At 38.6% G+C, this 26,206-nt stretch overlaps 1 protein-coding gene across 11 annotated transcripts in view; it reads left to right on the top strand.

The window, feature by feature from the left end:
* LEKR1 (leucine, glutamate and lysine rich 1) overlaps positions 1-26,206 on the top strand; it is a 221,482-nt gene that overhangs the window by 13,100 nt on the left and 182,176 nt on the right. For 8 of the 11 annotated variants that reach the window (XM_051818730.2, XM_051818732.2, XM_017346867.3 and 5 more), the window contains one exon: positions 13,755-13,969. The exons of 1 other annotated variant lie outside the window; for it this stretch is intronic. In XM_051818730.2, coding sequence (XP_051674690.2) covers positions 13,755-13,969 — 215 coding nt within the window. The remainder of the gene's footprint in view (positions 1-13,754; positions 13,970-26,206) is intronic. 2 more of the 11 variants (XM_070072607.1, XM_051818733.2) reach the window with 1 other exon arrangement.

Below are 26,206 nucleotides of genomic sequence, written 5' to 3'. Positions count from 1 at the left end.
CTTCCACTGCTTTTCCAGGCCAGAGTAGAGAGCCGAATCAGAAGTGGAGTAGCTGAGACTCGAACAGGAGCCCATACAGGATGCCTGCACTACAGATGCCAACTTTACCCGCTATGCCACAGTGCTGACCCCTACATTGCATTTTCAAAAAATAGTGGCAGGAGCCGGCGCTATGGCACAGCAGGTTGATACCCTGGCCTGAAGCACTGGCATTCCATATAGGGGCCAGTTCGAGACCTGGCTGCTCCACTTCCAATCCTGCTCTCTGCTATGGCCTGGGAAAGCAGTAGAGGATTGTCCAAGCCCTTGGGCCCCTGCACCCGCTTGGGAGGCCCAGAAGAAGCTCCTGGCTCCTGGCTTCAGATCAGCATAGCTCCAGCCATTGTGGCCAACTGGGGAGTGAACCAGCAGATGGAAAACATTCTCTCTCTCTCTCTCTCTGCCTCTCCTCTCTCTGTGTAACTGTAACTTTCAAATAAATAAATAAATCTTAAAAAAAAAAAATAGTGACAGTCTTCTCTGCTGGGCAGAGAGTTTAATATTATAATGAGGAAAGCCAGCTAATGCTCATGTAACCATGAAGATCTGATTCAAACTGGTTTCTTGCAGCTTTAACCTTTGTGGTGGTCAGTCTCCCTCTTAAGTACAATGTTGCAAGATAAATCTTCCTGGAATATTCCCTGGAAAAAGCTAAAGAAAGTATGTACTTAGAAATCATTTCAGATTCTCTTCCCTTTTCCAGTGCCACCTTTTAACTTAAACCGTACACTGTTACAAAATCTCTTTTGAAAATGATTGACTTAAATTGTAGTTTTTAGATCTCAAAACTTAGCTAACGTTAATCATTTAGATTTTTCAGTAAAGATACAATAAGCTCTTAATTAACCACCATTCTGTTACATTTTAATTAAAAACTGCATTCAATTCCCAGATATGTCTTTGCCCTTTGTGCATGTTTCTTTGAGCTGCCTGTTAGCATTCATCATGCGATTGATTTAATTTGATGCTTACTATTGCTGCCTTTCCTTTAGATTTATGGAATCTGCAACTTGCAGGAGCAGGAAGGAAGTCCAGTTACTGGAAAAGACATTTTAAATCATTGCATTTAATTTTTCCACCTTTTATATTAGGCATAATATCCGTGCAAAGAAAGCTCAGCCATGCTATGCTAACTGGAGTAATGGCACTTATCGTGTGAAGACATGGGATATACTTTCTCTTTGAATGAACTGAGTTCCTTCCATGTATTGGTCTAAGTGTGGTAGAAATTAAATGAAACGAAGCAAGATGAAAAAAAAAAAGTCTACCTGCATTTTAGATCCTAATTACCTGAATGGAAGAGGATATGTAGTGATATGGGGGGAAGAGGGGAAAACTCTACAACAAGACAGAGTGATCACATACCATATGGGACAGTATCTGCTGTGAGAGGGAGATGGGGGCTGGCGCCGCGGCTCAATAGGCTAATCCTCCGCCTATGGCGCTGACACACTGGGTTCTAGTCCAGGTTCCAGTTGCTCCTCTTCCAGTCCAGCTCTCTGCTGTGGCCTGGGAGTGCAGTGGAGGATGGCCCAAATCCTTGGGCCCTGCACCTACATGGGAGACCAGGAGAAGCACCTGGCTCCTGGCTTCGGATCAGTGCAGTACGCTGGCCACATCGCACCGGCCGCAGTGGCCATTGGGGGGTGAACCAACGGAAAAGGAAGACCTTTCTCTCTGTCTCTGTCTCTCACTGTCCACTCTGCCTGTCAAAAAAAAAAAAAAAAAAAAAAAAAAAAAAAAAAAAAAGAGAGAGAGAGAGAGGGAGATGGGGAGTGGAATTCCTGTGTGCTGGAATGGTCAAAGGATGCCCTTCATGCAGGAAGAACTGGTGTTGTCCCTTCAATACTGCATATGTCAATGGACAGGGGATGAAGCATCGCAGGCCAAAGAACAGAAGTTTCCTGCTGAGAAAAAGCTGGCCAAGTTGGAGAATGTTTAACAACTTCAGTGTTTTTTTTTTTTTTTTTAAAGATTTATTTATTTATTTGAAAGTCAGAGTTACACAGAGAGAGGAGAGGCAGAGAGAGAGTGGTCTTCCATCCGATGTTTCACTCCCCAGATGGCCACAATGGCTGGAGCTGCGCCATCCAAAACCAAGAGCCAGGAGTTTCTTCCGGGTCTCCCACATGGGTGCAGGGGCCCAAGGACTTGGGCCATCTTCCACTGCTTTCCCAGGCCATAGCAGAGAGCTGGATCCGAAGAGGAGCAGCCGGGACTAGAACCAGAGCCCATATGTGATGCCGGCATTTCAGGCCAGGGCGTTAACTCCCTGTGCCACAGCGCCAGCCCCTCAGTGCTTTTGAATACATAAAATATGTATTTATTTTTATAAGATTTTTTTGAGAGTGGTAGAGTGTTTTTTCCTTATGTTTGTGGTACTTTATAAGTAAATTGTTTAAAAATGCTAAAACCAAGCATTTCATAAATTCACAGTTTGAGTCTAAAGCAGGAATGGCTGTGCAGAAAAGTGGGGACAGCAAGAGGAGCTCAGCTGTCCAAAGGCCCTGGCCAGTTGTGCTGATTGTCACCCTTTCCTGCCCAATGTTGACTGTAAGATATAGCTTTGTACTTTTTCAGACCTAAGCTATACCACAAATATTTATTATGTCTATTATGTGCTAGACAGTGTTCTGGGTGCTTGATTATAGAGCAAGGAAAAAGCGTATATGCATTCCCAAAGCCTGTAAAAACAGTCTTTGAAAATAAATATTCTTTTCATGCTTTCCTCCTTCCGTTTGCTTTATTTAGGTTGTGTGTAACTTTACTTGTTTAGTTGCCTAGTGATCAGGCAGTGTATTTGTTTAGTCAGCTGTGTACATTGTTCTGTACAGAATCATGATAGAGGTATAGAGAAGTCTTCAAAAAGTTCATGGAAAATGCATATTATCATTAAATTCCATTTTTGCATGAACTATTGGAACTACCTTTGTATAGCTTATAGTGGTAACAGGAATAGTTTAGGTTAAAACCATTTCATTTTTAATGTGAGAAAAACAGAATTTTTTTACACAATGGTTTGGAAATTGTGCTCCATTTCTTTATTGAAGAAAAAAGGATTGAGGTGGGTGGATCAGTGTATAGCCACAGAGAGATCTTTCAAAGGCTTTTTTTCTTTCTTTCTTGTTCTTCTGTTAACTTTTTGTGTTACTTTTTATGCTGGCTCCTCTTTCTAGAGAAGCCCCTGCTGTGTTTTCTTTTTCATTCGGTGTATAGGCAAGGGGGCTTGGTGCAGAAGAGAAGGTGAGAGGAGACTTTCCTTTTTCTTTCTTTCTGCACTTTTACTATGAGCTATGGAAATGGATGGTTGATAAATTACAGTGTGAACAGAACTGCACTACACTCTACCATTAATTCAAAATGAGAGTAGAAAAAGGAGAGCTGCAAGAAAATGTAAGAGCCCTGGGGAGAGGGCCACCAGAGAAAAAGTGTGGGGAACAGAACGGATGGTGAAAACAGGCTGTAGTTAGAGAACCAGGGGCCTGATTAGAAGGCAGATTGTGAAATCACTTTCCCTGGTCTCCTCTCCCCAGGGAATCTTAGAGAAGAAGGAATAAGATAATCTTTGACTCTCACTCTCAGATCTTTTTGCTTTTAACACAATTTCTGACCGAGCTCAGAACAATTTTAGACTTCCATGTCCTTTAGTGGCAGAAGACATGAAAGCGGTCCCTGGGCTGGACAGCAAGACCACACTTGTCCCGTTTGTGTGCTGCTGAACTCTACAGTTTACTTCTATCCGTCCTTACACCGCATCTCTGAATTAGCCTGCTCTCTCTGCAGCCGTGGCTGACTCTTACCTGTCTCTGACCTTAGACAATCCACCTTGTTAGAATTTTCATCATTCTGAATGCAGACTGCGATTGTAATGATAGTACAGTTCTGTGTTTAAGATTTTATTCCCGCATTCAAGACAGCACTTATAGATTGAGTAAAATGATAATTCTATATCTCTTCCACTCGTGAATGTTATTCCATTTCAGAGACATTTGGAGCCTCATTTTTAGGAAAAAGCAGTGAACAATTTTCCTTTTGCTGTTTTTGCTAGGGGGCATATGCAGAAGTCAAAACAACAGAAACAAACCAGTGAAAAAAATTACTTTGCAAAGGCAAAACTGATCTCTTATTTTTTAAAATGTGAGAAAATGAACACTTGTAATAGGATTTTAGCTTTAGGAGATCTTTATTGCCATAGGACACAAAGTAAAATTAAGAGACCAGAGTTGTTTATTTTGCAAGACAGAAGTGGCTATGCAGGGGCTGGAGAGCACACTGTTCTTTCTGGGATAACAATCCCTTTCCCCACAGTAACAGCTCATTTTGTCCTGTTTCAGTAATTTTAGTACTTTGGAACTTTGAAATTTATTCCGAATAACAGTTTTATATTCCCAAGCACAGTTTGTCATTGCCAGAAAAAATAAACTTAATTTTCCAGGTCATTTTGGGCCACTGGGGCTAGGTTCAGATTTTAATGTTGTGTTAAAGTAGAGGAAAAGGAAAAGGAAAATGGGCATAGAAATGTTAGACCCAGCATCCCGGAAGCCAGTGATATGTATATGTGCATGTGTATATGTGGTGTATTTTTAAGTGATTGCCTTTTTATAGGAAATCCAATTTCTGGAGATACGGTTCACTTAATATTGTATCCCAGGGTAGTTCATTAGAAAAATAGTTTTTTCAAGATATTATTATGAATCTTGAAAAATATGTATTTCTGTTTTCAGGAAAAATTTCTTCTTCTGACTGGCCTTAAAGGTCATGGAATTGACTGAAGGTCATAGAATTTGCTTGGGTGAGATTTCCAAGTGGAAAAGTAGGTACTAGAGGAAATGTACTCTGGAAACATAGTGAGATAGACAAAAGCTTATTATGTTTGCTTTATTTTTTATGAAGCCAGCATTTCTGATTGCTCAAAAATGTCTTTGTGGATTAATCTATGGTATTTTAGGTCCAGATTTTTTATTATCATTTTAATATTTAATTTCTTAATTTAAGATTTATTGTGGATTCACATACAGTTATAAGAAATAATGCTAAGAGATCCCATGTATACTCCAGCTTCCCCTAGTGGTAACACTTGAAGAAACCAAAGAGGGATATCCCAGCCAGGGTATTATTAGTTGATATAGTGGAGATGCAGAACAGTTCATGATGAGGCTTCTGTATGTTGTCCTTTCATAGCCACATTCCCCTTAACATCCCCAATCCTTCTTTCTGCTCAATCCATGACCCCTGGCCACCATTGATTTGGTCTCCAATTTTTTTATTGTCAGTAGTTACTCCTTTTTATTGCTGCGTAGTATTCCATAGTTTGATCTACTAGTTTATTTACCAATTCTCCTATTGAAGGGCATTTAGGGTTTTTCAAGTTTTTGGCTATTCTGTATAAAGCTACTGTAAACATTCTTTTATTTGAACATACGTTTTTATTTTCCTGGGATAAATGCCCAGGAGTTCAGTTGCTAGGTTGTCTGGTATTTCCATGTTTAGTTTTTTAAGACATTGCCAAGCTGTTTTTCCAGAATGATTATGACATTTAACATTCTCACCTGCAATATATGAATGATTGAATTTTTCCACCTTTTACCAACATTTGATTTGTCACTGGTGTGTAGTAATATCTCATTGTGGTTTTAATTTACATTTTCCTAATGGCAAATAATGTTGAGTATCTTTTCATGTGCTTATTTGGCATCTGTAAATCCTAGAAACATTTCACCTAAAATGTTTTTTTTTGTCTTTTGCCCAGTTTCTAATTGAATTTTCTTTAACTGTTGAGTTTGAGAATTCCATATATAATTTAGATACTAGTCAGATACATTGTTTGCAAATTTTTTTTGAAGATTTATTTATTGGGGCCGGCGTTGTGGCTCAGTGGGTTAAGACCCCAGCCTGAAGTGCCAGTATCCCACATGGGCACTGATTCTAGTCCTGGTTGCTCCACTTCTGATCCAGCTTTCTGCTATGGCCTGGGAAAGCAGTGGAGGATGGCCTGAGTCCTTGGCCCCTACACCCATATGGGAGGCCCGGAAGAAGCTCCTGGCTCCTGACTTCAGATCGGCTCTGCTCTGTCCATTGCAGCCATTTGAGGGGTGAATCAGTGGATGGAAGACCTCTCTGTCTCTGCCTCTTTCTGTACTCTGTCTTTCAAATAAATAATAATAATAATAAAGATAAAAATGGTTAAAAGAAGAAAACCCTTTTAAAAAAGATTTATTTATTTGAAAGGTAGAGTTACAGAGAGGCAGAGAGAGAGAGAGAGAGAGGGAGAGAGAGAGGTCTTCCATCCACTGGCTCATTCCCCAAATGGCCAGAATGGGGCTGATCCAAAGCCTGAGCTTCTTCCAGGTTTTCTACACTGGGGCAGGACCCAAGGACTTGGACCATCTTGTACTGCTTTCCCAGGCCATCAGAGAGCTGGATTGGAAATGGAACAGCCGGGACTCGAACTGCCACCCATATGGGATGCCAGCACTGCAGGTGGTGGCTTTACCCACTTAGCCACAGCGCCAGCCCCTGCAAATAATTTTCCTATTCTGTAGCTTGTCTTTTCAGGAGGACATGTAACACACACACACACACACACACATGTATGCATGTAACTACCAGACAACCTAGCAGCTGAACTCCTGGATCTTTGGCAGAGAAAAAGTTCTTAAATTTAATTGAAATCAAGGTTATCAAATTTTCCATTTATAGATCATGCTTTTGGTATCAAGTGTAAGTACTCTTTACCTAGTTTAGATCCCTAGGTTTTCCTTTTTTTCCCCTAAAATCACATTTTATGTTTTATATTTAAATCCATGATTCATTTTCAATATATTTTTATATATAAAAATTAGGCTTAGGTTGAGTTTCTTTCTTCTTTTTTTAATTTGTGGATATTCATTTGTATCAGCACAATTTGTTGGTTGAAAAGGTCGCATTTTCTTCATTGAATTGCTTTGGCACCTTTGCCAAAAATCAATTTGACATATTTATGTAAGTCTGTTTCTGGGTTCTCTGTTGTTGTGTTACATTGGTCTACATTTCTTGATTACTGTCATAATACACTATGTCTTGAAATTATATAGAGTGATTCCTTTCACTTTGTTGTTTTCCATGATTATTTTACTATGAATTCGTTTGGCTTTTCATATAAATTTGAGAATAATCCTGTCTGCAGCTACAAAACATCTTGCTGGAATATTGACAGGAGTAGCATTATCTGTTTTTATCAATTTAGAAAGAAATGATATCATACTATTTTGAGGCCTCTAATTATAAACATAGTATATCTCTCTATTTAGTCATCAGTTTATTTCATCAGCATCTTAGAGTTTTCAGCATGAGTCCTGTAGATATTTAGTTATATCTACACCTAAATATTTAATTTTTTAGCAATTGCAGTTAGTATTCATATTTAATTTCAGTGTCTTTGCACTCAGTGAGAATATATAGAAATATCATTGATTTTTCTAGATGTATCTTGAATCATGCAAGATGTTGAACTTACTAGTTCTAGGAGTTTTATAGTAGATCCCTTGGGGTTTTCTATGTAGACAATTATGGCCAACTCAAAAATAGAGACAGTTTTATTTCTTTTGATACATAGGCTTTTTGTTTCCTCTTCTTACTTTATTGCTTGGCCTAGAACCTTCAGTACCATGTAAATAATTGCAGAAAGAGTAGGCAGTCCTGCCTTTTTCCCAATCTTAGGGAAAAGCACTGAGTTTTAGTATTAAATGTACATGTAGGGGCCGTCACCATGGCTCACTTGGTTATTCCTCCTCCTGTGGCACTGGTATCTCATATGGGCACTGGGTTCTAGTCCCGGTTGCTCCTCTTCCAGTCCAGCTCTGTGCTGTGGCCTGGGAGGGCAGTGGAGGAAGGCCCAGGTGCTTGGGCTCCTGTACCTGCATGGGAGACCAGGAGGAAGCACCTGGCTCCTGGCTTCCAATCAGTGCAGCGCGCTGGCCGTGGTAGCCATTTGGGGGGTGAACTAACAGAAGGAAGACCTTTCTCTCTGTCTCTCTCTCTCACTGTCTAACTCTACCTGTCAAATAAAAAAAAATGTACATGTAGTTGTAGGGTTTTCTGTAGAAGTTCTTTACCAAATTGATATTTAAATTGGTAGTGCAGCAAGTTGACTTAATGATGAGGAAAGATCCCGATGGCCTCATGAACTTGTTAGGTGGTCTGTGCAACTTGATAGCTTGAAGGGTCCACTGTCCTATCCCAGAAATGTTCTCTTGACCTAAATGAAATATCCTTGTTGGACAGTCATTGTTTTGTGTAAAGGCTTCTAGGAAGGGCTAATGTTTTATAGTACTGTCACTCTTACCTCTGTGGAGTACATTAGCTATTCCTTTTCTCCTTATCAAGCACATAAAAAGCATGCGATGGGTGGGAGAGAAAGGAAGCATAAATTTTGTAGCAGAGAATGCCTTAGTTAGGCAGCAGGAGAGTACTGAGTGCCTTTTCTGGTTGAAGTACAGATAGGAGCTCTGAAAAGGCTCTGAAGCCTAATTTAACCTTTAAATTTTTATATCATTTTTAAGTTGAATAACTGTAATTCTAAAAACACAAATACTGCATTTGAGAAGTTTGTTTTGCAATTTATTTTAAAATGGTTCTGCATTTCCTTAATATACTGCATTTGTTAATGCCTCCTCCAAAGTGCATGTTGTAGAAAGCAAAACATCCTGCTAATGATAGCCCTTTTGTCAGGAATGACAGCATGTCATTATTTTACTTTCAAAATGAGGAGATGATCTAACACCAAGTTATAAGAATGAAACACAAATTATAATTCACAAAAAATAGATAACTTTTACTTGCTTCATTTGGAAACATAATTACAGTATTTCATACTTTCTCAAGTTTCACAAAAATGTTCTAAGTAATTAGCCCAAACAGACTCTAAGAATTTGAAAGGGTTATTACATTTTTTTCTGTTGCAGTTTTGCTTACAGAAAATTATTTACAACTTAATAGCATTGAAGAGTTGTATGCAATAAACTTATTTAACATAGGTCACTTAGTGGTTCAGGTTGAAGTCTGGAGACCGCTCTTAATAAAGACGTTTTTGTTATCTTTGCTGTTTTTTATTTCTTTATTTGAAAGGAAGAGTTGCAGAGAGGCAGAGACAGAGAGACAGTGAGAGAAAGATCTTGCATCCACTGGTTCACTCCCCAAATGGCTGCAGTGGCTGGAGCTGGGCTGATCCAAAGCCATGAGCTAGGAGCTTCTTCCGGGTCCATGTGGCGGCAAGGACCCAAGGACTTGGGCCATCTTCCATTGCCTTCCCAGGTCATAGCAGAGAGCTGGATCAGAAATGGAGCAGCCATGTCTCAACCGGCATCCATATGGGATGCCAGCACTGCAGGCAGCAGCTTTACCTACACCACAGCGCCGGCACCAGGAGACCACTCTTAATGACATATTATTTTATAATTTTATTGTTTTGTTGCTAGCTCGTGGTGAATATCATGTTTCCCCTTTGCTGAAATTCCAGAAAACCCATCTAATATATATTGTATTACTTGTTTCAGTTTTTGCTTTCCTTGATTACTATGGTGAAGTAGCATTTTAATAGCTTTTACATTGTGAAGCTTACACTATTTTCAGTGTAGCAGGCTGAAAATATACTCCACTCATCAAAGGTTTTGTAGAATAAGGGCAGGGCATTTTGCCAGGAGCAGAGTAAGAAGTATGATTAATAAGGAAAGGTTGAAGATGGAAATGCTTTGGAGTAAGTGATTCAATTGATGAGAAGGAAACAAGAGTCAAGAAGGGCAAAAGATTGTAAGAAAGTATCCATCTGCTGAGAATTAGTTCGGGTCTCTTGACCTGGATAAATTATTTTCTTGGCGCTGATAGTATCTTTGAATGGGACTGCAGAGTTGCTTTTTTTTTTTTTTTTAAGATTTTATTTATTTATTTGAGAGGTAGAGTTACTGTCAGTGAGAGCAAGAGATAGAAAGGTCTTCCATCCACTGGTTCACTCACCAAATGGTCACAGCAGTCAGAGCTGGGCTGATCCAAAGCCAGGAGTCAGGAGCTTCTTCTGGGTTTCCCATGTGGGTGCAGGGGCCATCTTCTACTGCTTTCGAGGCCGTTAGCAGGGAGCTGGATCAGAAGAGGAGCAGGCAGTCCCAAAGGGATGTTGGCACCACAGGCGGAGGCTTAGCCTAATTTGCCACAGTGCCGGCCTCCTCTTGGTTATCTTTGAGGACATGTAGAGAGTAATAGGATAATGCACAAATGCTATTCCATATATAAAATGCCTATAAATTACATTCAGTGGACTTAATTCAATCTCAGACTAGATCATAGAATATATGTGTTAGTAATTGGTGATTTGTGAAGATGTATATATTAGTGAAAACAACAACCTTGTCCCATTGGAGCCAATATGTAAACCAAGCCATTTCATTTATCTAAAGTTATTAGATCCAAAAAGTACAGTAGGAGTAGAATCCTCATATATGGACTTTATATAGGTGTTTGACAAAGTTTGTCATAATATTCCTGAAGACAGTATGAAAAATATATGTATACTCACACATACCCACACGCAGTTGAATAATGATGAAAAGTTATACTTGAAATGTACCAAGTAGTAGGTCAGTATTAACCAAGGTGATATGACATTCTGTGAAATTCTAAAACTTTGTCATATTTAACACTTTTAAAGAATTTTGTCAGGGTTTTTTTTCTAAAAAGATTGTTTTATTTATGTGAAAGACAGAATGACAGAGAGGGAGAGACAGAGAGGTAAAGACCTTCCTTCTGCTGGTTCACTCTTCAAATGGCCACGTGAGGGAGTGGCTTAGAACTCCTGGATCTCACATGTGGGTGGCAGGGGCCCAAGTACTTGGGCCATCTTCTGCTGCTTTCCCATGCACATTAGCAGGGAGCTGGATTTGAAACTGAGCAGCTGGACTCCAGTCGGCCCTCTGAAATGGGATGCCATCATCACAGGCAGCAGCTTCAATTGCATCACAACACCAGCTCCCATGTTTAATATTTTAATATCAGTGAGTCAGATGGATAAAATGATGAATGAGGATCAAATTTGCAAAAGATACAAAGCTTAGAATTTCTTGAATACCCAAGTTAATAGCTAAAGATTGAATCTAAGATATATTTATCTTCATCTATCTGTCTAGGTTGAGTCTAAAACATTTTTATCTTTATCCAGCCATCCATCCATTCATCCACATGTATGAATCTATGTAGTATGCGTACACACATACACTTGAGTCTAATGGAAGATACATATTTACATTTATATTTCTGCACTTGGATCTGAAATGCCAAATGTTCACATAATAGAATAGAAAGTACTGGTTGCAAAAAAAATAGGTTGCCCAAGGGGGGAAAGAGAATGGTGGAGGAAGATTGGGTGTGGATCCCAAAGGGCAAGTAGGGCAGCCATATTTCAAGAGGGACCAAGGCAAGGGACTAGAAGGTCATCAGATGTGACAGTATAGGGTACCATTCTTTCCTTTTTCTCTGTGGAACTACAGTGTCTTTATCTTAGCTTCTCTTTGCATGTCTATTGTTTCTTTGTTCTCATCCCAATAATATGGCTTACTCTATCTTGCACATGACCCTTCTCCCTTATGGCTGCTTTAAATGTAATCTAAATGCCTGGATCATCAATACTTACAAGCCTAGTTGGCTCACCCCAGTTTAGGATTTGGCCAGTGTCTTATCACAGCACACCAATTAGCCATAACCAGGGTGTACAGGAAGAAGGAATCTTATAGCTAGGACTGTGGAAAGTGGATTTTCAAAAAGGGGAACATAGAAGGGAATGAAATGGTTGGTGTATTCAGTATAATGTGATGTAGGTTTCCATTGCAGTGTTTTTGTAAGCTGGGCATTTATTTAACATAAAAGTCAGTTACAGTATATAATAGCAAAAATTACAAAAGGCCAATTTAATCTGCAATAGAAGATATTACTAATGGTAATACTAGTAAGATATTAAAGTAAGAGAAGTTTGAATGCTCTCTTAACTTTTTTAGTGAGACCAACCATGCTGAGTTATTCAGTTCTGGGCACTATACTTTGAAATACATTTATAGATCCCTGGAACAAGTTCAGAGAAAATTATGTAGAATAAGGAAGAAATTCAAAACCATGTATGTGGGAAATAGCTGAAGAAATTGAAAGTGTTGACCTGCAGAAGAGATAACATGGTGTGTCCCTGATGGCTGTCTTCAAATATTAGAAAGATCTTTGTATGAATGAAGCCTGGGATTGTTCCAAATGGTGACTCAGATGATTAGGACAAGTAGGTGTTCCAGAGAGGCAGATTTGGGGTGAGTGTGAGAAAGGACTTCATGAGAGATGAAACTGGCAGAAGATGGACTAGGATGCCTTAGAAAGTAGCTTCCCATCATTTGGGATGCTAAAATAGAGGCTGGACAACAATATGTGTTGGTTGGAATAGACTCTGTGAGTCTATCCAGAGCTTGAACCAAGTTATCTTTTTTTATTTCTTTTAAACCTGTAGTTTTACAAATTTATAAATCTGGTATCAGTGGAAATTAAATGACTATTACAATTATATATGTCCCATAGTATTATGGTTTCAACTTTATTTTTTATTATTAAAGTTTAAGTGAGCCAGATTCTACTTCACAAAATTTTGTTATTAGTTTCTTCTAACAAGTTGTGTTTGTATATTAGCATTGATAAACAGATATTGTGGCATAATTCTTAATTACAAGAGCAGTTTCTGTAATCTCAAAGGAGGTTGCATTAAGAGTAACTAGTCTGAATAATGCAAGAGTTGATTTCAAGGTAGTTTTCTAGAGCAAATATTTGTGAAGCTATCTCTTATCCTTTGTGAATAGTAAAGCAAGCAAAGGCTACTTGAGGAATATTTGTACTTCATGGGGAAAAAAGAACCTTTCCCTCCTGACTTTGCTAGAATTCCATTTTTATATTGTTCCTGTGTTGGCCAAAGCCATAGGAATGCTATCTGAATGAAGTTAGAGAGTTTAACTGACATATGCATGGTAGGTGAATATAATACAAATGAGTGAAGGTATAGGTACAAGGTTTTAATCACAGTTTCTCCACACATCAATTAGTTATTGAGCTTTAATAGCCTCAGTTTTTAAATCTGTAAATTGGATATAATCATACCTACTGAGGAGAAAAGAACTGACTGACTTTAGTTAGAAGAGATTGAGTTCAAAGTATTTTTCTTATTTGTAGGTTTATGATAGAATGTTAAATTATGTAAGAATTATAAAATGTTGACACTGAATGGATACTTACTATTTATTTGGCCCAAAGTCATAATTTTACAAATGAGGAAAATAAGATCTGAAAAGGCCAAAAAGCCTCTCCGGGGTCACTGAGCAGTTGCCAGTGAGAGACGCTGATTTCTTCCAACTTTATGGAAAACTCATCTTAAGAAAACAATTGTAGACTTTTTTCTCCATTTTTAGTTTCATTTTATGGAGAATATTTCAAGAATAAATCTACTTTGAAAGACCATTTTCTAATTCTAAGGTTTTGTGTCAGTGTCAGTATGCTAGTTTCTAAAATGGTATCCAGTTGTAACCAGGGGCATAGTTACTGTCTTATGGCATAGCACACTGTATATTTATGTCATTTGACCAGCATGGTTGCAATAACATTTTCAGTTGGACACTATTTTTTAGAGTCTAAGAAATATCATTTCAGTAAATGTATGTTCTGTTTCCTAGATGTCGCCAGAAGAAAAAGTTTGTAAGTACTGTGGAGTCAGCTATCTAATCCTTCATGAATTTAAGGCTATGGAAGAAAAAGTGAAAGCAATGGAAAAAGAGTTGAAATTCTATCAAGGAAGTATAGAACGTGAAAAGAGGCTTCAAGAAAAGCTACAGTCTCTTAGCCAAGATTTTGAACAGTACAAAATTGACAATGAATCCAAAATTGAAAGGTTGGAGTATGTTTTTTTCTATCATTTATTAGTTTGAAAGAAAAGTATTGAAAATAAGTATATGTTGAATGTTTTTCTAGAATCTCTATGTCAAATGTAATTTATACTTTAATACATTTTACTTTCTTTATATTAATAATTATTAAATATAGTTATCAATTATAGCTTGAATCTTCCTCTTGAGGAATATATTCGCTATCAATAATTAGAACCCCATAAATTCAGTAACTGTAGATCTGGATGAGTCTCTTCTTTGTCCTTAGAAATATATCTTACTTTTTATTAAGATGTATTTACCAAATATATGATGAATTTTGGTAGCTTTTGGAAGTTGACCAGTTGTTTTTAAAAGACTTAAATTTTTATATTTATAGAATAAGATCTTAATGTTTTGAAAAGGATGCTAAAATTAGTTCATAATTATAAATCATTATAATTGGAATAAAAATGGGTTCCTACCACTGTAGAATCTAATCAGCAGTTCGGTCTGCCTAAAGACATTTCAATGAGTTTATACAGACATTTCTACAGAAAGATTTTTTCTGTTTTTTTTTTCTTTTATCCTATGAATGAAAGTTTCTCAATTTAAAATATTGACAATTGATAAACTTTGAGATAATGAATTTAGTGGGTATCATATTTATGTAAAAGTAGTTATTTTTTAAAAATCTCTGAGAATTAAGTACTTTTACATGGGTACTTTACAAAGCGTGTGGGAAAATTGAATTAAAAGAAATTTATTTTTGTGCAAAAATTTTGAAACCTGTGCATATAGAGATCTTCAGGAAGTTTATTTAAAAATAAAGCAGATTGTGAAAAAATTATGCCTGAATTTCAAACATTTTTTGCCCTGAAATAAGCTTACACTTATTTTTTTAGAGATAGAGCCACAGTGAGAGTGACAGGTACTGACAGCAAGAGTACCCATAATACCAAATTGTCCTTAGAGAAGATAGCATTAATTTACATTTGGCCAGTAATTTATGAAGGGTCATTTTCCTACATCCTGTTAATATTGATGTCTTTTTTTTTTTTCATTCTCTTGAGTAAAAAAAGTTACCTAAGAAGCCTGAACATCTGTCTGTGTTTATTATACATTTATATTTCTTATGCTATTGATTAGCTATATACATACATTGTCTAGTTTTCTATTGGCTTATTTGTTTATTTTTATTTACTTGTAGGTGCTTTTTTAAAGATTTGTTTATTTATTTATAAGACAGGATAGCAGAGAGAGAGGGAGAAAAAAAAAGAATAGAAGGAGGGAGGGAGAGATCGATCTTGCATCTGCTAGTTCACTCCTCAAATGCCTGCAACTGCTGTGTTGGCCCAGGCTGAAGACAGGAGCCAGGAACATCTAGGTCTCCTACTATGTGGGTGGCAGGGACTTAAATATTTGAGACATCCTCTGCCGCCTCACATGCACATTAGCGGAAAGCTGGGTTAGAAGTGGAGTAGCCAGGACTGGAAACAGGCTATGTGATATGGAGTACAGGTGTCCCAGCTGGCAGCCTACCCTGCTGAGTCACATTGCCTGCCCATATTTGTAGAAGTTTTTAATATAATATTGGCCTTATACTTTATGTATGTTTGGTATTTTTTAATGATTTATTTATTTATTTGAAAGGCAGGGCCGGCACCGAGACTCAATAGGCTAATCCTCCACCTGCGGCGCTGGCACACAGGGTTCTGGTCCCGGTCCCGGTTGTTCCTCTTCCAGTCCAGCTCTCTTCTGTTCCCCGGGAGTGCAGTGCAGGATGGCCCAAGTCCTTGGGCCCTACACCCGCATGGGAGACCAGGAGAAGCACCTGGCTCCTGCCTTCGGATCAGCGTGGTACGCTGGCCGCAGCGCGCCGACCGCAGCGGCCATTGCGGGGTGAACCAACGGAAAAAAGGAAGACCTTTCTCTCTGTCTCTCTCTCACTGTCCACTCTGCCTGTCAAAAAAAAAAAAAAAAAAAAAGCAAGAAAGAAAGAAAGAAAAAGAAAGGCAGAGTTACACAGAGAAAGAAGGAGAGGTAGAGAGAGAGAGAGAGAGAGAGAGAGGTCTTCCAGCTGCTGGTTCACTCCCCAATTGGCCGCAACGGCCGGAGCTGTGCTGATCTGAAGCCAGGAGCCAAGAGCTTCTTCCGGGTCTCCCATGCAGGTGCAGGGGGCCACCCAAGGACTTGGGCTGTCTTCACTGCTTTTCCCTGCCATAGCAGAGAGCTGGATTGGAAGTAGAGCAGCCAGGACTTGAACTGGTGCCCATGTGGGTGACTAGCACTGCAGGCAGCAGCTTAACCCACTACGCCACAGTGCCAGCTCCAATGTTTAGTATTTTCTCATGATAACTTACCTTTTAATTATGTTTATTATATTTTTTACTGTTGTTTTAAAAATATTTGATGGCAAATTCTGTTTAGATAGCATTCTATGTCAAGTTCTTTCTGTTGCAAATAATGGAAAATTACTCTGACCGACACTAACTTAGACACAAAAAGGAAATTATTAGAAGACCATGAGGTGGTAACTCAATGAAAGAAAGGAAAAAACCTCAAGTTTACTGATTTTAGAAATGGACAGGGGCTGGCGCCGCAGCTCAATAGGCTAATCCTCCCCCTAGTGGCGCCGGCACACCGGGTTCTAGTCCGGTTGGGGCACCGGATTCTTTCCCGATTGCCCCTCTTCCAGGCCAGCTCTCTGCTGTGGCCCGGGAGTGCAGTGGAGAATGGCCCAAGTGCTTGGGCCCTGCACCCCATGGGAGACGAGGATAAGCACCTGGCTCCTGCCTTCGGATCAGCGTGGTGTGCTGGCCGCAGCGCGCCAGCCGTAGCGGCCATTGGATGGTGAACCAATTGTAAAAGGAAGACCTTTCTCTCTGTCTCTCTCTCTCTCACTATCCACTCTGCCTGTCAAAAAAAAAAAAAAAAAAAAAAAGACAGGAAACAGAGCTTGTTCAGGGATCTAGGAAGTCTGTTTGGGGTGAATAAGCTTAAGTTTTTCTTCCTTGCATCTTTACTTTCAAGTATTTTATTAGTTTCATTTGAGTTACATGATCATCCCATACTCCTTCCCCTTCTTGTCTTAATAAATTAATAAATAGAGAGTAGTGTAGAACACATAACTTGTAGGGTCAATCTTTAACATTAATTTAATCTTTAATTTAATATGAACCCATCTAAATATGTTTCTATGTTAAATAGGATATTTTATAAAGGTTTCTTAAAGATACCTTTTATCAGTTTAAGAAATTGTCCTTTCATTTCTAACTCCTTAACTGACTGAGATATAATTATTGAATTTTAATAAATGTTTTTCCATTTCTATTGAGATGATCATATTTTTTTAAAAAAATATTTATTTATTTGAAAGTCAGAGTTACACAGAGATAGGAGAGGCAGAGAGAGAGAGAGAGAGAGAGAGAGAGAGGTCTTCCATCTGCTGGTTCACTCCCCAGCTGGCCACAACGGCCCGAGCTGCCCCAATCCAAAGCCAGGAGCCAGGAGTTGGAGCTTCTTCTGGGCCTCCCATGTGGGTGCAGGGGCCCAAGGACTTGGGCCATCTTCCACTGTTTTCCCAGGCCATAGCAGAGAGCTGGATTGGAAGTGGAGCAGCTGGGTCTCAAACCGGCACCCATATGGAATGCAGGCACTGCAGGCCGGGACGTTAACTCGCTGTACCACATCGCTGGCCCTGATCATTTGGTTTTTCTTCTTTAATCTGTTGTAGTAAATAATACCAATACATTTTCTAATGCGAAGATATACTTAAGTTTTGGGTATAAAACCATTTTGATCATGGTATATATTAGGATACTTTTTTAAAAAGTAGAAAAGTGGAATTACAGATTATTTTGATACAAGAAAATTTTGAAATCTATGTGTAGTTTTTTCATAATAGGCATTTCCCATAAACTTTTTGAAGACCACACATATGTGCAGATTTCAAAAATGTTTTGCACCAAAATAAACTTTTTTTAAAAAAAAGGTTTATTTATTTATTTGAAAGGTAGAGTTAGAGAGAGAGAGAGAGCGAGCGAGCTTCTATCTGCTGCTTCACTCCCCCATTGGCTACAACAGCCCAGGATTTGACCAGACCAAAGCCAGGAGCCTTAAATTCCATCAGGGTCTCCCACAAGGGTGGCAGGGGCCCAAGCACTTGCCATCTTCTATTGCTTTCCCAGGTGCATTAGCAGGGAACTGGGTCAGAAATAGAAGAGCCAGGGCTTGAACTGATGTTCCTCTGGAATGCCAGAATTGCAAGTGGTGGCTCAACCTGCTGTTCCACAATGTTGAATCTTAAATTTTTAATTCCACATTCCATGAACTTTTTGAAGTTCCTTCATATTTCAGGATTCCCTAAATTTTATGTACTTTTTTACCTTTGCGATTTTTGCTGCAACTATAAGTACCTGGTACTGTTTTTCTGCCAACATTCTCTTAAATACATGTAATTCTACGATTATGGAAATTAGAAAAATATTTTGCTTGCCATAAATAGGAGGTTAAAATAAATATTTAATTATTAAAAAGTATTTTTCTCTATACCATTAATGCAATTTTCCTTACTATTCATCATGTATAAAACAGCTTATGGAGGGCATTGTTCTTATTGCTAAATTAATTTGAGAATATTTTACATAGGTTTTTGCATCTATATTCATAGGTGACATTAGCTTGTAGTTTTGTTTTTTTGTGGTATAAAGACTGGCATGTACCGTCCCTTTTAGTAAGTTAAGAAGCTCCCTATTTGGTATGCACCAGACATCTGGAGTAATACATGAGTTGTTTGTTCCTTGCAGTTCGGGTAGATCTCCTTCATAAAAAAAAATCTTGGATCTTTTTTCTGGGCAGTTGAATTTTGATAACCCATTATGTCTCCTCTGTAATTATTGGTTTATTTATGAATTCTTACCTCTTTCTGAGTCAGTTTTAGAAACTGCATTTTTAGACAAGCATATTGCTTGACATTTCAAATTTCTCAGTAGTTAGTAACGAATGGAACTCTTTTATTTAAAACCTGTTTCCTTTGTAATTGTTATGGGCTCCATTCTCTTTTCTTTGGGTTGATTATTTGTGTTTGATTGAAAAGGAGATGAGAGAAGGATAGAGAGGGAAACAGGGAAAGGGCAAGAGAACTTTTTCCCAAGAAAAATAAACATTGTCTATTTTATTGGCTTTTCGAAAGAGCCAGATTTGGTGTAATTTGCTCATTTTGTTTGTTTTCTATTTTATCAATTCAGATTCTTATTTGTATTTACTTATTTCTTTAATTTCTAGTTTCATACTAGTTACTTGAATTTAAGTCTTAATTAGTTTGTTTTGAGTCTCTTTTTCTAATAACTGTTTAAAGCTATCAAGTTTCCCTATTTACTAGCTTTGGCAATGGTTAACTTTTTGATAAATGTATTTCATTTTCATTTATTTCTAAATATGATGAAAATTCAGTTTTTATTTTCTTTTTAATTCAAGAAATACTTACTGGAATGTTTTTTAATTTCTAAGTGAGTAGATTCCTTTTTGACTATTATTTTATTTTGTCTGTCTTTATTCCATTGGATAGAGATTGAACCCTATTTGGGAGAACTTAATAAACAGTAAGCTTTTGGAAATATTCCATAGTTACTTGGAAAAGGTGAATATTCTTAGTCTGAAGGATCTAACTTTTCAATGGGTTCACTAAGTTACATTGGTAATTATGCTATTCAAAGTCTTTGTTTCTTACTTTTGTCTATTTAGTTTGACATGAGTGACATCTCACTATTGTTTGCACTTGCAGTTCCCTACTGACATATGATGTTGAACATCTTTTCATATACTTGCCATCTTTACTAGTATATCATTTTTGATGAGGTGTTTGTCCAGGCTTTTTGCCAGTTTTTCAGTCAGTTATTTATTTTCTAATTTTTGAGTTTTAATAGTTCTTTGTATGTTTTGGATGACAGTCCTTTATCAGATGTGTCTTTTGCAAATATTTTCTCCCAGTTTGTGGGCTTGTTTTATTATTCTTTTGATACTTTCATGTGCAGAGCAGAAGTTTTTAATTTCAATGTTTAGTTTATTGGAGCTATTGTTGTAAATTTACAATACTCATCAGCAGGCCAGAATGACACACTGGTAAATTATATCTTTCACAATTATCATAAACTGGCCCACTGATCATAACTGGTTGTTTATTTCAGAGAACTAAAGAGCCACGATGGCAGGTTATTGGTGGGAAATGCTTTTATTTAGGATTTCATTGATTTTTTTAAAATTTAGCACTTAATTTTGAAATAATTTTAACTCCTATGAATCTATGAGAAAGCATAAAGCTCTTGGGTATCCTTTATCTAGTTTCCCCAATGGTAACAATGGGTAAAACTGTAATTTTCCTTTTTGGACTCCAGTCACTCTTTTGTTATTGTCCCACAGTTCCCTGAGGTTCTGTTAACTTGTTTTTCTATGTATTTTCTATTATTCAGATTGGGTAAATTCGGTTGATTTATTTTAAAGCTCACTACTCTATGATTCCAGTCTGCTGTTTTATCTAGTGAGGAGTTTATTTTAGTTATTGTAATCTGTTTGGTAATTTTTGTAACTTGTATTTTTTGGTTGAAATTTACTATTTTTTTCTTTAATTTCAAGAGAATTTGTCTATGCTTTCTAAAGTATTTTTGAGATGACTGCTTGTCAAATAATTCCAACATGTAATTCATTTCTGTTAGGTGTATTCTTTGCTGATTATATTCTGATTTTCCTGATTCTGGTTTTACAAGTGATTTTGAATTATATTCTGATGACTTTGGAGGTTATACTAAGATATTCTGTATCATATTTAGCCTTTTTTTTTTTTTAAAGTAAGTACTGCCTCCCACTTAGCTGAGGTGTAGCATGAAGGCCAGGTGGATGTGTGTGATAGTTAATTTTATATGTCAACTGACTGGTTTAAAACACGCCCTGATTGCTGGTCTAGCATTGTTTCTGAGTATGTTTGTGAGGTATTTCTGGAAGATATTGGCATATGAATTGGTAGACTGAGTACAAAGATCATTCTCATCAATGTGAGCTGGCAGCATCCAATTTGTGAGAAAGCCAGAGAAAGGGCAGATTTGCTCTCTGCTTGAGCTGAAACATCCATCTTCTGCCCTTGGGCATCGGTGCTGTCAGTTCTCAGGCATTTGGGTTTGGACTAGAACTACACCATATTGCTAGATGGCATATTGTGGGAATTCTCAGCCTCCATAATCATTAGAGCTAATCTCTCAAAATAAATTGTTTTCTATGTAACTGTATATGTATTCTTTTTTTTTTTTTTAACTTTTATTTAATGCATATAATTTTCCAAAGTACGACTTATGGATTACAATGGCTTCCCCCCCATACCGTCCCTCCCACCCACAACCCTCCCCTTTCCCACTCCCTCTCCCCTTCCATTCACATCATGATTCATTTTCGATTATCTTAATATACAGAAGATCAGCTTAGTATACATTAAGTATGGATTTCAACAGTTTGCTCCCACACAGAAACATAAAGTGAAAAATAATAGATGATTTTTTTAAATGATGATGAAATCAGAGCAGACCTATTGTCATGTTTAATCCCAGTGAGAGTCAAGTTGGGAATTGATAATTTCTTTTTTTTTTTTTCTTTTTTTTTTTTTTTTTTTACAGAGGATCAGTTTAGTATGCATTAAGTAAGGATTTCAACAGTTTGCACCCCCATAGAAACACAAAGTGAAATATATTGTTTGAGTACTCGTTATAGCATTAAATCTCAATGTACAGCACATTAAGGATAGAGATCCTACATGAGGAGTAAGTGCACAGTGACTCCTGTTGTTGACTTTACCAATTGACACTCCTGTCTATGGCATCAGTAATCTCCCTATGCTCCAGTCATGAGTTTCCAAGGCTATGGAAGCCCTCTGAGTTCTCCGACTCTTATCTTGTTTAGACAAGGTCATAGTCAAAGTGGAGGTTCTCTCCTCCCTTCAGAGAAAGGTACCTCCTTCTTTGATGACCTGTTCTTTCCACTGGGATCTCACTCGCAGAGATCTTTTGCCAGAGTGTCTTGGCTTTCCATGCCTGAAATACTCTCATGAGCTTTTCAGCCAGATCCGAATGCCTTTAGGGCTGATTCTGAGGCCAGAGTGCTATTTAGGACATCTGCCATTCTATGAGTCTGCTGAGTATCTCACTTCCCATGTTGGATCACTCTCCCCTTTATTTACTCCATCGGTTAGCGTTAGCAGGTACTAGACTTGTCTATGTGTTCCCTTTGACTCCCAGTCCCTTCACCATGACCAACTGTGAACTGAAACTGATCACCTGGAACAGTGAGATGGCATTGGTACATGCCACCTCGATGGGATTGAATTGGAATCCCCTGGTATGCTTCCAACTCCACCACTTGGGGCAAGTCAGCCTGAGCATGTCCCAAATTATACATCTCTTCCCTCTCCCATTCCCACCACCATGTTCAACAGGGATCACATTTCAGTTAATTTTCAACACTTAAGAATAACTGTGCATCAATTACAGATCTAAACCAGTCATATTATATGTATATGTATTCTATTATTCTATTCTATTATTTTTTTCCAGCTTCCTGCTGGGCCCACTGACACTGCAGTGAAGTGGGGCCCTGACTCACAGAGCCTTGTCTCAGACAAGGTAGCATGGAACTTCATCCATGCCCTTGGTCCCACTTTTGCCTTTCTGACAAAAGTAGGTCACCGACTTGCACTGTCTGTGTCTCTGTGTAGGGATGTAAGATGAGCTCCCTGCTGCTGAACTTACTGTCAGCAGGGAGAAAGGAATCAGGTCTGACTTACACTATTTTGTTGCTATGTTTAGGGTTAGAAACTTGGCTCCCTCTGTACCCTGCTAACTTCAAGGGATGAGAGAGGTAGAAGTCATGTCAACTAACCCTTCCTCAAGCCACTTAATCTTACCTTGTTAGGAGACAGCTGGGAGTGTAGGCTCAGGTCTCACTGATACCATTGGAGGGTGAGGCAGAGTGTTGATAACCCTGTCTCATACCATCTCATTTCATCTCATTCTAAATGAGACTGGAGGCTCCCCACTGAGACGTGACCTAGAGGGTGGGAATGGAGGTGGGAATAGGATGGCCAACTAGTTACATTTCCACTGCAAGTTCTAGGTTTCACTTTCTCATTCAGTCTCTGCTGCCAAGTGGGTATGAAAGTTTAGTTCCTAACTAGGCCTCACTCACCAGAAGTGGAAGGAAAATGGAATGCTTACTTTACCAACTTGCACCATCTTGTTCAGTCTTGTTGCAGGATTGGAGTAGAGGCTCAGCTCTCTACCAGCCCAACCGATTTTCCTCTGATAGAGATATTGGACAGTTGCTTCTGCAAGAAGGGATTGAAGTATCAGCTCTCAGCTCAGCCCCACCAACATTAACACAAGTAGTAGGAATCGGGATTGAATCCTGCTTCTACAGGGCAGAGATGGGTTGGAATGCAAAATCTGCTCCCTAATTCAGCCCCGTTGAAACTGTAGGTTGGGGAGTCACAGGTTTCAGTGCATTTGGCTGCAATAGGGGATGTATTGCCGAGAATGTTATTCAAGTCACTTTTTCTTGTTAAGCTATGTGGATCAGACTTTTCTTGGAGCTTTCCTTTTTTGTCTAGTAGTTCTGGTTAGAAACTTCTACAATGCCTTGTCTGGAATATATAAAGCAATAAGGAAACTCAGGAGCTTCGTTATCTGGTGTTTCTCAAGACCCATAATCCCCTAGGCCATCTACTTTCTTCTTTCCATGTTTCACAATCCTCCTTTGCTTGTTGCTATATTATGTCTGGGGTTTTTCAGATATAAGGGGCAGGATCTGAGAGCAACAGTGTTCCTCTATCTTGGTGAACACCATGTGTTGATGTTTAGTCAAATTAAATATTGCTTTGAGTAACTTACAACATTGTTTTAAAAAAGAAAGTCTCACAAAAATCAGTAGCTTACAGAAGTCAGTCATCCCTATATTTATTTATTTGTATCCTCTAAACATTATTTCCTGTTTAATTTCTCTCCTGATCATGCCAATTTGAGTTTGTTATGTGGAGATAAGCCACAGGGCGGTCTATAAGAGATGGGACTTGAGCATTCTGTTGATCATAATCAGCAGTTATCACATGTTGGGTAAGCAAGGTAAGTCTAGAGTAGTCAGACCAAGGAAAAGTAGAAAGTTGGTACCAAAGGTCCAGAAAGCCAGGTTGAGTCCACAGTTGGGACAACATTAATGAAAAGAGTACATCTGAGTTTATTAATGGAGAGAATTGAATAAGTATGCCTTGAGGGAGAAGAGGATGATGAGTCCAACAAGGCAGATTTGCTTGATCATTGTTTTTCCCAGCTAAACCTTCATGCCCAGAATGGTTGTATCAGTTAGAAATTATTCTGTAGCAAGTGGCTTAAATGGACAAGAATTTGTTTCTTGGAGCAAGAAGAAGAGATATAGCCAACTCAGTGATGTTGCCAGGGACCCAATCCGTTTCCATGTCTTACTGTCTTCCTTCAGCCTCATATTGATCTCCTTATAATTTCAAGATGGTTTCTTTTTTTTTCCCTCCATTTATTTATTTCAAAGGTAGAGTCACAGAGAGGTAGAGGCAGAGGCAGAGAGAGAGAGAGATCTTCCATCTGCTGGTTCACTCCCCAGTTGACTGCAAGGGCTAGAGCCAGGAGCTTCCTCTGTGTCTCCCTCATGGGCGCAGGGGCCCAAGTACCTGGGCCATCCTCCACTGTCCTCCCAGGCCACAGCAGAGAGCTGGATCAGAAGCAGAGCAGCCCAGTCTTGAACTGGTGGCCCATATGGGATATTGGCACTGCAGGCTTCAGCTTTACCTGCTACGCCAAAGTACTTGCCCCTCAAGATGGTTTCTATACCAGTAGACATCATGTCTGATTTCTGAGCAGGAATATGAAGAAGGAAGTAGTCACAGGAATGCCTGTATTAGCAGATAACTTTTCCAGAAAGTTTCAGTTTATGTGTCATTGGCCATGACTGTAGGGAAGTCCCAGGCACTGCTACAGGATGTGCCTCATTGTTCCCTGAACAGTATCAGATTCTGTTATAAGGAAGGAAGGGCACAAACACTAACAGAGCTTGCTTTACTGGACCATTACATTGTTTTCCCAGAACATAGTCATACATGTCCATGCTTATTTTAGTTACATGAAAGGAGGAGAAGTAGTATCTCAAGAAAAGAAATACATTTAAGATCTTCATTTTGAATGGTCTGGTCTCCTGGTACATGTGTTATTCAAGCTCTACTTTTTCCTACTTTTGTAGCACTTTTGGTGTTCATGGAAGTATCGTAATCGTGTTAAATAAGTTTGAATAGTCAAGATGGGGCCGGCGCTGTGGCGCAGCGGGTTAAAAGCCCTGGCCTGAAGCGCCAGAATCCTGTATGGGTGCTGGTTCTAGTCCTAGCTGCTCCTCTTTGAATCCAGCTCTCTGCTGTGGCCTGGGAAAGCAAAGGAAGATGGCCCAAGTCTTTGGACCCCAGCACCCATATGGGAGACCCAGAAGAAGCTCCTGGCTTTGGATCGGCACAGCTCCGGCCATTGTGGCCATCTGGGGAGTGAACCAGCGGTTGGAAGACATCTCTGTTTCTACTCTCTCTGTAACTCTTTCAAATAAATAAAAATAAATCTTAAAAAAATAGTCGAGATTTTATAAGATAAAGAACAGATGCAGAATAATTGTTCTCACAGGTTGGAAACTACTTCTTAGGGAACCATGTCAAATCTGGGGCTTTCTCAAACCCTTTATTCTCTTCAAGAGTCTGATTCATCCATTTTGGGGCAAAGTGACAATTCTGACACTAAACTATTATTGATGAAAGTATGGTTGGGCTTACGTATACAGACAAGGCAGAAAAAAAAATAGATTGAGTAACATGTGGAAAGCCTTTCTTTTTTGGTGGGGGGGCTTCTGAAAACTGACTTCAATAGACACAGGGCCATTAACAAATAATTTAAATGTGGAAGTTCATGGCACATTTTTATTTTAGATGTATGAATAAGAATTTATTATATTGATTTTTGTACTATGTGTTACTTGAATTTTGAAGAACCTAAATAAATTTTATTCATATCATGTAGCCCTAATGCCAGCGAATCCTTTTATTGTCTTTTCATTTTTCTCCCACACACCAGCCCTAGACTATGCTCCAAAGTCCTTAGGTATGGAGCATACTGTTTCTTTTATTTCTTCTCTCAGTAGACATGTGCAAATAGTAAATAGAGGTT

Source organism: Oryctolagus cuniculus, chromosome 4, assembly GCF_964237555.1.
Source record: "Oryctolagus cuniculus chromosome 4, mOryCun1.1, whole genome shotgun sequence".
In the NCBI taxonomy this organism is placed as follows: Eukaryota; Metazoa; Chordata; class Mammalia; order Lagomorpha; family Leporidae; genus Oryctolagus; species Oryctolagus cuniculus.
Note: the sequence above shows the minus strand (reverse complement) of the source record. Positions and strands in the feature narration are given on the sequence as shown.